We start from the raw sequence: 10,748 nt of genomic DNA on the forward strand, positions 1-10,748 counted from the left end.
TTCGACATTCCTCCACTCATATTTCCAATGTCTTTTGATTTATGGCTTGAATTTACAGACCCAAAGCTCCTATCACAAAGGTATCCAGTTAGCATAATGCCATGCTGGGGCTCATCTGGGATTGTTTACTCTGAGAAATTAAAGCAACTTGCAAACGCCTGTGGAATGTGAATTCACTGCTGGTAAATGTATGGCTTTATTTTATGGAGAAAATAGTCTTTGAAAACCTCATTCTTTTCACATTTACTAAAAGCAGAAATATCATCTGTAGTAGTAATGCACTCATTAAGTTAATTTCAGTTCTCCTTCTCTTGCTCTTAAGGAAGCCATTAGGACTTATTTCCCTCTCCGTCTCAGCGGGAGCTTGTCAAACCATTTTTCTGTGTTGTTTGAAGGGGCTCTTGAACGTTGCTGTCTAAGGCGAGATTGGAAAAGCTGCTCCTTATATATTTGTACTTACCATGTTAATGTCACCAAAGTCCTTTCGTTTTCTCACAAAGACATCATCTGAAATACATGTTTCCTATAAAAAGAATAAATTGCTAACATCGATTTTTTTTTTTTTTTTGAGATAATGGATTCTATAGGCCCATGTTCAGGAAAGCCCCGGAGAAGACTATATTGAGTTGTTTGGCCCTAAAAGCCATGAGTTATAAAAAGAACTGATAGAATCTGTAATATTTATGCAGAGCACATTATCAGGCTGGAACTGGAGCTCATGTTAGTATTTGATGCCTTTGATCAGCTACATGAGGTTACAAGCTTGCAGTCCTCGCTCACAGTGATCTGATGCCAGTGAGCCGCTGACCTCTGCAGTGTTAGGCCCACAATGCCCACCTATGCCATCACCCACAGCTGTCCAGGCAGGCGGCTCGCAGGCTAACCTGTGGACCAGCCTGCTGCTGGGGGACCTGGACAAGGCCTCCTGCTTCCCAGCCTGGCTCCACCAAGGCCCCTTCCTCCTTCTCCCTGTACTTCAGAGCCTTTTCACTCCTAAATGGCTCAGGTTTTTGTTTTTGTCTTTGCTCCTAAGTAAGGGGTGGGGGGAGGCAGGAGAGAGGGATCCCAAGTGCAAACCAGAGGAAACAGGGGAAGGGACTGGGGGGGAGGGTGCTGAAGAGTTACTAGACAAGCATACTTTTTTTTGAAGGGTCAAAGAGTAAACATTTTAGACTTTGGGGTCTGTTGCAAATGCTCAGTTCTGCCATTGTGGCCCAGAAGCAGCTGTAGATGAATGGGCTGTGTCCCAAATGAATTATTACATTCAAATAGGCAGAGGGCCTTTGGCCGACCGGCCATGGTTTGCCAGCCTGTGCACACTACCAAGTAACTAGCCCGGAGCAACTGGCTCTGAGAATCTGGAAGAGAATCCTTGGGATACTCTGAGCATCAAGCATTCCTTAGCAAATGCGTCATTCCCCGAGGAACTGAGGGCAGCACTCGTGGTGATGTGGAAAGTGGGTATCAAATACATTTTGAGTCTCACGTGTTTATTTCTTTGAAATTACCGATGAATGAAAAACGCAGTGGTAGATTACCAGCCTCTGTTACAAAGCAAAACCCAGCACTAATGACTAAGCAAGGATCATTCTACAGGGTGCTTAGCAGGGAAAGGGAGCTGCGAGGCCAGCCGGTTAAGGGGCCTGGCCTGGCCTCAGCCCGCTGCCTGGCCCTGAGCCAGTTCGGAGCTTCAGAAAAGCCGATTCAGACAGGCTTGGCCGTCGTCAGCGTAGAACTGAACATATTCTGTCCCATTTTGATGATTAACTGTGATTTTAAATCCATAATAGAAATTCAAATGCCCATTGAATTGGATTAGCCTGGTTCCTGTTACATGTAGAAATGCCATGGGTATTTCCCACCCTGAGTTAACAAGTGGTTCTGTCACCCCTGCAGGTTGTTCCTGCTGCAGGACTGGTCTCCATATTAAAGAAGAGGAATGACGCTGTAGGAGACCACCCTGCCCAGATGCAGCAGAAACCGTCCAAGCGGAGAGTGAGGTTCCAGGAAATAGACGATAACTTGGACCAGGGTGGGTACCGCTCAGCACTGTGTCTGACACAGGTTCACTCCCAGTGTTTGCTGAGAATGAGGCGGTGCACGATGAAAGGTAACAGAATATGTGGGCGCAATTGTTTTATCTTCTAGAAAGAAGCGGAGAACGGAACTGTCATCGGTTCTTAAATGATTCCTAAGCATTGTGTTTGCTCAAATGAGTGAACAAGTTGCAAAATTCAACTCCTGGCCTTCCAACCCCACAGGCAGTGCTCGGTGTTCAGAGCTCATTTCTATTAACTTGTTTAGTGTGTTGTTGGGTTTTTTAGTGAGTCTGCTACTTCTGTCTTCTTTTCAGCAGCAGTTAATTCTGTTTCATATGTGTGGGAAACATTTATGGATTACAAGTTTATTCTCTTCAGTGATTTCTTTACATATATATATATATATATATATATATATATATATATATATATTATTGATTTTTTTGCAGAGAGGAAGGGAGAGGGATAGAGAGTTAGAAACATCGATGAGAGAGAAACATCGCTCAGCTGCCACCTGCACACTCTGTACTGGGTATGTGCCCGCAACCAAGGTACATGCCCTTGACCGGAATCGAATCTGGGACCTTTGAGTCCGCAGGCCGACGCTCTATGCACTGAGCCAAACCAGTTAGGACTCTTCAGTGATTTCTTGACTCCATAGAAGGAAGTGTCTCTTATGGGTAGCAATTTAACACGGTTGCTGTTGTTGGACTTTCCTCCTGGGCCGCTATGAAGATGCTAGGTTTCCCTAAGGCAGGTAAGAGTGAGTGGGAATAGAGCCAAAAACCTGTGTGTATGCTTCTGTTCATAAAATAACAGTGTGAGCATGTACCTATACTTGCTAAGTATGGCATAAAGTGAGGGAGGTTTCTAGATTTATACAATCAGGCCTTGGAAATAATCTGTTCCCGCCCCTCGTTTTAGCTCTGCACCTTGCTTATAACTCTCACTTTCTTCTCCAGATAAAATGCGTAATTCTTGTGTGCTCTAATAGGCCCTGAATGGTCCCACTCACCAGAGGAACCCTGGGTTCAGAGCTGACAGTCCCGCTTCACTTAATGGCCCTCTCATCTTAGACTAGGTCACTTCGCCTGTGCTCAGCAGCCACGGGGGCCTCCACACAGAGTTTCCACACGTGTAGATAAAACAAATACATGTTTATAAGTAAACTATACATATAAAAGCCAAGCGACCGGAACGATGGAACGACCAGAACAACTTCCCACGGCCCCTCCCCCCATTGGGGCAGGCCGGCTGGACCCCACCCGTGCACAAATTTGTGCACCGGGCCCCTAGTTTACATGAATATGAAGAAAAATATGGAAAGATACATAGATTATTAACATAGATGAGGTGATGGTAGGGATTCATGCCAAAAGAAGATGGTGAAAATACTGAACTGACAAAACACACACAAGACTATATGATCTGTATTTGTATAAAATGTATTTGCATATCTATCTATATAAAACCCTAATATGCATATCGACCAAACGGCAGAACGACCGGTCACTATGACGCACACTGACCAACAGGGGGCAGACGCTCAACGCAGGAGCTGCCCCCAGCCCGCAGGCCCTGACCCTCAGCAGTTGTGGGGGGCGGGGCCGGTGAGTGGGCAGCACCAGGCCAAGGTGGGTGCGAGCAGAGGGAGGTATCCGGTGAGGGGGGGGGCAGCGAGCAGGCAGCGCCAAGGCAAGGCGGGTGCAAGTGGGGGGCCCCAATCATCCCGCCAGTCACCCCACAGATTGGCCCTGATCGCCAGCCAGGCCTAGGGACCCTACCCTTGCACGAATTTCATGCACCAGGCCTCTAGTATACATATAAACTATTAAATCTATTTAACTATTAAAATCTATCCTATCTAATAAAGAGGTAATATGCAAATTGACCATCACTCCAACACACAAGGTGCCGCCCCCGTGTGGACACAAGATGGCCACCACAAGATGGCCAGCAGGGGAGGGCAGTTGGGGGGTACCCAGGCCTGCAGGGGAGGGCATTTGGAGGGGACCAGGCCTGCAGGGGAGGGCAGTTGGGGGTGACCAGGCCAGCTGGGAAGAGCAGTTAGCGGTGACCAGGCCGGCAGGGGAGGGCAGTTTAGGGGCGACCAGGCCAGCAGGGGAGGGCAGTTAGGGGCGACCAGGTTGGCAAGGGAAGGCAGTTAGGGGTGACCAGGTTATCATGGGAGGGCAGTTAGGGGTGACCAGGCCAGCAGGGGAGCAGTTAGGGGTGACCAGGCTGGCAAGGGAGCAGTTAGGCATCGATCAGGCTGGCAGGGGAGTGGTTAGGGGGTGATCAGGCTGGCAGGCAGAAGCAGTTAGGGGCAATCAGGCAGGCAGGCAGGCGAGCGGTTGGGAGCCAGCAGTCCTGGATTGTGAGAGGGGTCCCAAATTGGAGAGCGTGCAGGCTGGGCTGAGGGACACCCCCCCTCCATGCACGAATTTCGGGCACCAGGCCTCTAGTTAAACTATAAATTTGTAAATCTCAGAACAATATGATAACATAATCATATTTATGTAAAAATCCTGAAACCCTCTGTGTTTGATCTGGAAGGATACACACCAAAATCACCAATGTTTGCATCTGGGATGGGGGCTGGGAGGGTGTGATTTGGTAAGAGAGAAAGGGAGGGTCCCTTAAACTTAGGTGTTTGAATTTTCACAGGAATATATATTCACATATGACTATAAAGTTCTCTCAAAGTAATATGCTAATGATGAGAAAACTCAGACAGTAATGAAAAGGATGTAAGTTCTTTTTTCATTGGTTTCCCCCGAGTATTGATTGAAGTTTCTTATCCTTTTGAGACACATTCTGTATATGCATCTGCATATGTGCGTACAATATACCACTGACAAACATGTCTTTTTATTTTTGCGTCTTTTTTGTTAACACAAGTATGTACTATTATGTACTATTTTGTCACTTAATTTATCGATCTTGGACATCTTCCTATGAAAGAATATATTAACTTACTTCATACAATTGCATAGTATTCCATTACATGAATGTTGCACACTTTAACTGTTCCATTGTAAATGAAATGATTAAGTTCTCCTCAACTTTTTGTTGTAACAAACTTTGTTGAGTGAACATGCCTGTAGAGATACAGTGTGTTGTGTCGGCTAATTCCTGGAAGTGATGGGCTGGGCTAAATGAGAGGGCCTCGTTGGCCTGAGGCAGCCTGGTCTACACCTGTTGTCCCAGCATTGTCTTCAGTTAACACTCTTTTTCACTCTCAAAAGTGTCCCAATATGGCCCTAGCTGGTTTGGCTCAGTGGATAGAACATCAACCTGTGGACTGAAGGGTCCCGGGTTCTATTCCAGTCAAGGTCACATGCCCCGGTTGGGGGCTCGATTCCCAGTAGGGGGCATACAGAAGGCAGTCGATCAATGATACTCTCATCAATGATACACCATCATGCTGATTATAAAACTTTTTAGTCTTTCCAAATATTTTTAAATTTTCCTTTAATTATGAACGATCATTAAGATGGCCTATATTTCCTCAATATAGAAAGACTGATGTGGGCATTTTCATTAAAATCAAACCTGCCAGCGTGGTCTGTGTGGCTCTGGTTGAGCGTGGACCCAGGAACCAGGAGGTCACTGTTTGATTTCCGTCAGTAGAAGCGTGCAGGAGGCAACCAATCAATGATTCTCATCATTGATGTTTCTTTCTCTCTCTCCCTGTCCCTCTCTGAAAGCAATAAATCTATTTTTTAAACTGCCAGAGTTATTAAGCAAAATACAAGGAAATCACTGTATTAGCTAGAACTTCACTATTTCAATAACTAAGAATGACATTGAGTATTAAGATGCGAGAGGGATCCCACCCCAAGTCTTTTTTTATTGTTTAATACCAGATTGACTTTGCTTTAAGGTGGTCCCATAATGTGAACGCCAAGATACTGTCACAGTGAGGTTATCATTTGTGTTCTAAGTAATGCTGTGAGCACATCAAAGAGGTACTGCCTTTCTCTTTCCTTCTTTTTTTATGGAAGTGATCATGGGCATTGTGCAGAGGAGTTAACCTTTAAATGGAGCGTTGCCGGGCTGAGGGGCGTATCCTGTATGGCAGCTAATCAGCAGGTCCTTGCAGAGCGGAAGTGCCCCGGCTTTCGTCCATGCGTCTGTCTGTCCCGAGAGGACTCTTAGAAACACCTGGTTATCTTCATCGGTCAAGACAGTGGGCGCTCGGATTTCCCGTTTGTGCAACTTAACCTCCCTCTGTTCTCCCGTTTGCAGATGAGGCTGCAAGTGGCTCCTGCCTTTTGCTGGTCTTGCTGTGCATAGCAACGGTTCTCCTCAGTGTTGGAGGGACTGCGCTGTACTGCGCTTTTGGGGACCTGGAGTCCCCCGTGTGCACGGACTTCGCCCACAACGTGGACTTCTATTACACTAAGTTGCTGCAGGGGATGGCGGAGCTGAAGCACTGGGTCTACCTCTCCTAGCGCACCAGCGGGACGCGCTGGGCGGCGAGGACCAGAGGGAAGCTTTCTCGACGGCTTTTATTTGGGGAGTTGTGGAACGGCGCCCGCTTCCCCCGGCGAGGAGCCGCGGTCGGCAGCAACAGCAGCGTCAAAAGGCGATGGGGTGGTGGGGGGGCCTCAGAACCGTCCGCGCAGGAAGCAGAGGTGGACCGCGCAGTGGGTGCGAGGAATGCCTGCGGGGAGCGTGCCAGGCCCTCCTCTGGCCTCCTCCGCAGCGGGCTGCCCGGAGCCGAGGTAAACGGGGAGGGCCCACTAGTTGGTCCAAAGACCTTGCTTCCAGCCATCACGCAATACTGTGGGTGTGATCAAAAGGAGTTACCTTCCGTGTCCTGTCTTCAGTTCGCCTGCAGTGCTGGGGGTTTGTGCGTCACTTACACTCTGTTCTCCTTTGTGAAGCGGTTGTGTGTACGTGCCTGTTGGCAGGGGTGCGTGCATGTGTTTCAGTTCATCATAAGCGAATACCCAACGCACAACAACAAAAATGACCTTTATTCTTCTAACTGGACTATAGATGTGCAGGCACAACTCTTTAGAGCAGGCTTAACTGTGGGACAGAGCAGTTGTCGAGATCTTGGCCCTGAAATGAGAAACGGTGACAGATCTGCGACAATTAACTTGATTAACCAGCCGGGAATTAATTACAGACCTGGAGGTAAAATTAAAGAGCTCCCTCTGAGTCGCCGGCAAGCAGTTTCATCATGGATTCGACGCCTCGTGGAGTAGGATGAAGGCGGGACTCAATCCAGCAAACACTTACTGAGCACTATTATGTTCTGAGTCTTAAGAACTAAAATACAAAGATAATGAGATACCAGTTCCTGCTCTAGATGTTTTCATTCTGGCCTTACGTTAAAAAAAAAAAAATACTTTGGCAAATGAAATTAAATACCACATAACTCAGTGTTAACAGGTCATGCATTCAGAGGTTTGAATGTACATTCATGTCACAGGCTCGATTTAGTCCTTTTATGGGGTCATTAAGCAAAAATTCCATCATGTCTTAAATAAGCAAATGTCTGAATTTTGTTTTAATCTGTCAGTCACATGGAATTTCCTTTTCTAAGGTCTATCATTTACGAAGCCTTGCTGTGGCTTTTTGTAACATAGACAGCATTTTAAAAGAAACAGAACATGAATTATAGTTTTTTAGCGAGTGATCATTGCTTCATATTTTTCTGTCAGAATCACGTGAAAGAAAAAGGGAGAAGTCACTTCCTAGTTGTTACTGGCTGGTACAGTACCCCTTCATGTTCTGCTTATTTATTTAGATTATGTGAATTTTGAAGGGCTTTTTATATGTGTTGAAAGTGTGTTTTTGAGCATGCATTCGGTTTTCCCAATGTAGATATTTGATTACTGTGTACTTAGTATTTTGATTTCCTATAAATTCAATTTCTCATGTTTTTAGGCTTGTTTATTTTTAAATTGATGTTAGATTTTCACTCATAATACTGTTTGACTTGTCTCATGTCACCATAAACTGTAATATTTTCAAGGATTATAGATCAAAGATATTTATTTAGAAGTATACAAGATACTGAAATTTAGATTCCTTATACTTAAGGCTGATTTTATTAGAAGGTTATTTTAATGTTCTATTATAAATTTTAAGAATTTGTATTCAAACTGTATGTAAAATATGTAAATGTCAACGGTACTATCTTAGATGGTTCTACAAAAGACATTCACCAGGTCTGCCACGAGGGGCACCCCCGTCATAGACAACCCTCTTCCGTGTCACCCTCTTGGTTCCTAGTTATGAGAATCTGATGAGTCTGATTTCTGACGGTTTTATGTGAAGATAAATCAAAACTTCCTGCTGTTCTCCCCTTGGAGTCGCTATGGCAGTCCTGAGTACCCCGGGGTCTCCTTTGCCTGGAGGCCGCCAGGGCCTCTACTTCTCCACTCCAAAGGCTCCACTGAGGCGACACCTGGGTCCTCGGGGTCCAGCTGGGTCTCAGAGGAACCAGGTGTGTCCTCGCGCTTCCCAGGGAGGGGGAGGTGCGCTCAGGAGTATGGTGGTGTCTGGGCTTAAGACAGGCACGAAAATCGCAACGGGAAAAGTAGGGCGCCGCTTAAAATGTAATCGTCGTGTATTGCATGAATCTGAGTAATTCCATCTGGTAATTCTCGCACACGTAAGAAATTCATCCAGCTTTACTCTGATGTGATTTTTTCTGCCATGTGAAAGTTCGGACAACTGCTTGTAACTACTCTTCCTTAAGAACTGTATTGGAGGGTAACCGGTCAAACTTGTAATTTAAAATCTTCACCAACAAAGTGTCTCAGAGCGTTTCTTTGGATCCTGGGGTGCTGAGAAACACTGCTTTAAAGTAAAATACTGCAGAAGTTGGTCTGGCCCCACAAGGAGATAGCGGTCTGTTCCCGGAAGTCAAGTAGGTCCCTACCTGAGGGCTCTCTGCTCTCAAAGGACCTCCCGGTCTGCCTGGCATGGTAGCTGGAATTTGCTCTAGGAATCCGTTCCTTTTCAAATAAATAAATAATCCATTCCTTTAGATTTAAAAATCCGAGTCTTCAGGAGGTTTGCTTGAAGCTGTGAATGTGTGTATTATGCTGAGAGGCCTTGAGGGAGGATGGGGTGGGCATAGCAGGGTGGGAAAGGGGTAGGAACTGAGCGGTAAAGGAAGAACGTGGGCCAGAAAAGGCCCTTTAGCTATTAACCCACCCTTGTGTCCTTCTTTCTGCAGCGTGATAGTTTTCACATTCATTCGTCTGATGCTCAGATCAGTGAGCACACGTTCCTCAAGTCCAGGTCTTGTAACTCCGAAGTCCAGGACGCGGTCCATTCTGTCACGTTGCCTCATCCTCAGAAGGAACTAGTGACCTGGGTCTGTCTGGTACTGTCTGCTGTTTTAACAACTTCAAAGACAATGATCATTGAGCCTCCTGTTCTAGCCACAGAGCGGAGAGCTTCCCTGAGGGACTCTAGTGAAAGGTAGACACTCCTGACTTCAGGCACTGGGAGAAGAGGTGTGGGAACCCAGGGGCATCTCCCTGGGCTCTGAGAAGGGCTACGCCCTGACTCCCGGCGGGGTCACATGGCAGGAAACCGATCGAATGTGGAAAACGCATGTGACTCTGCACTCAAGCAGCGGTTTTCAACCTTGTTCACCTCATGGCACACACAGTAATTACTAAAACTCTGAAGCACACCAAAAAATACATTTCTTGACATCTGACACCAAAAAGGTATAATTTTTATTGATTTACAAAAATACATATAATAATAGTAATTACCTACCCTTTTTGCTCCAAAGTGACTTTTTAAAAAATCTGGTGCCTCTACTTGTATGTAAGGATTTCTGGTACCAAGAATGAACCAATCAGACACAGCCTTATTATACAATGTGTCCAATAAGATTCAACCCTTATTCAATGATCTATATATTTATGGTCCAATGCAGTGCATTCACACCTGGACAGCTATTCATCAACACCTGCTGGCTGCTGTCATTTTTTTGTTTGACAATCTAATGGAAAAGAGTCAGTACCCTGGCTAAAGAGTAAAGCATTGCGTGTGTTAAAAACTGGCTCCTGATTGAAAAGCGCTGCACTCGGGTATCAGCTGTTCACCCTGGGGACCCGAGGCCGACGGAGCTGTGGCTGGCTCCACTGCCCTGCACCGGCAGGGAGTATCATCGGCTATATCACTAACCCGAGAAAAGATCAAATTCACAATCTGAAGTACAGTTTCTCCTGAATGGGTGTCACTTTCACACCATCATAAAGTCAAAAACACTGAATCTAACCATCGTAAGTCGAGGACCATCTGTATATATAATACCAAAGAATTACAGGAAAGCTCCCAAAGCTAATAAGTGAATTCAGCAAGGTTGTAGGGTACAAGGTCAACACACAGAAATCAGTTGTGTTTCTAAATAGCAACTAACATTCTGAGAAGGAAATTAAGGCAATTCCATTCACAACAGAATCTCAAAGAATAAATGTAACCAAGGAGAAGACTTGTACACTGAAAACTACAAAAATTGCTGAGAGACATTAAAGAATATCTAAATGAATGGGAATCTGTCCTGTGCTGATGGATAGGAAGACAATACATGGTGGGGCAAAAGTAGGTTTACAGTTATGAGTACTCAAAACACAAGACTTTGTTCTCATATTTTTCATTAGTTATTGTCTTATTTTCTATGTGAACAATTGTAAACCTACTTTTGTCTCACCCTGTATTGTT

The 10,748-nt window shown here is 45.5% G+C and overlaps 1 protein-coding gene across 1 annotated transcript in view; it reads left to right on the forward strand.

Moving 5' to 3' along the window:
* Positions 1 to 9,057, forward strand: part of CNST (consortin, connexin sorting protein) — an 80,646-nt gene extending 71,589 nt beyond the window's left edge. Inside the window, exons 10-11 of the mRNA XM_080651089.1 lie at positions 1,897 to 2,032; positions 6,291 to 9,057. Of these exons, the coding sequence (XP_080507215.1) occupies positions 1,897 to 2,032; positions 6,291 to 6,496 (342 nt within the window). The 3' untranslated portion in view covers positions 6,497 to 9,057. The remainder of the gene's footprint in view (positions 1 to 1,896; positions 2,033 to 6,290) is intronic.
* Positions 9,058 to 10,748: the final 1,691 nt, after the last annotated feature.

Source organism: Plecotus auritus (genome assembly GCF_963455305.1).
Source record: "Plecotus auritus genome assembly, chromosome: 14".
In the NCBI taxonomy this organism is placed as follows: Eukaryota; Metazoa; Chordata; class Mammalia; order Chiroptera; family Vespertilionidae; genus Plecotus; species Plecotus auritus.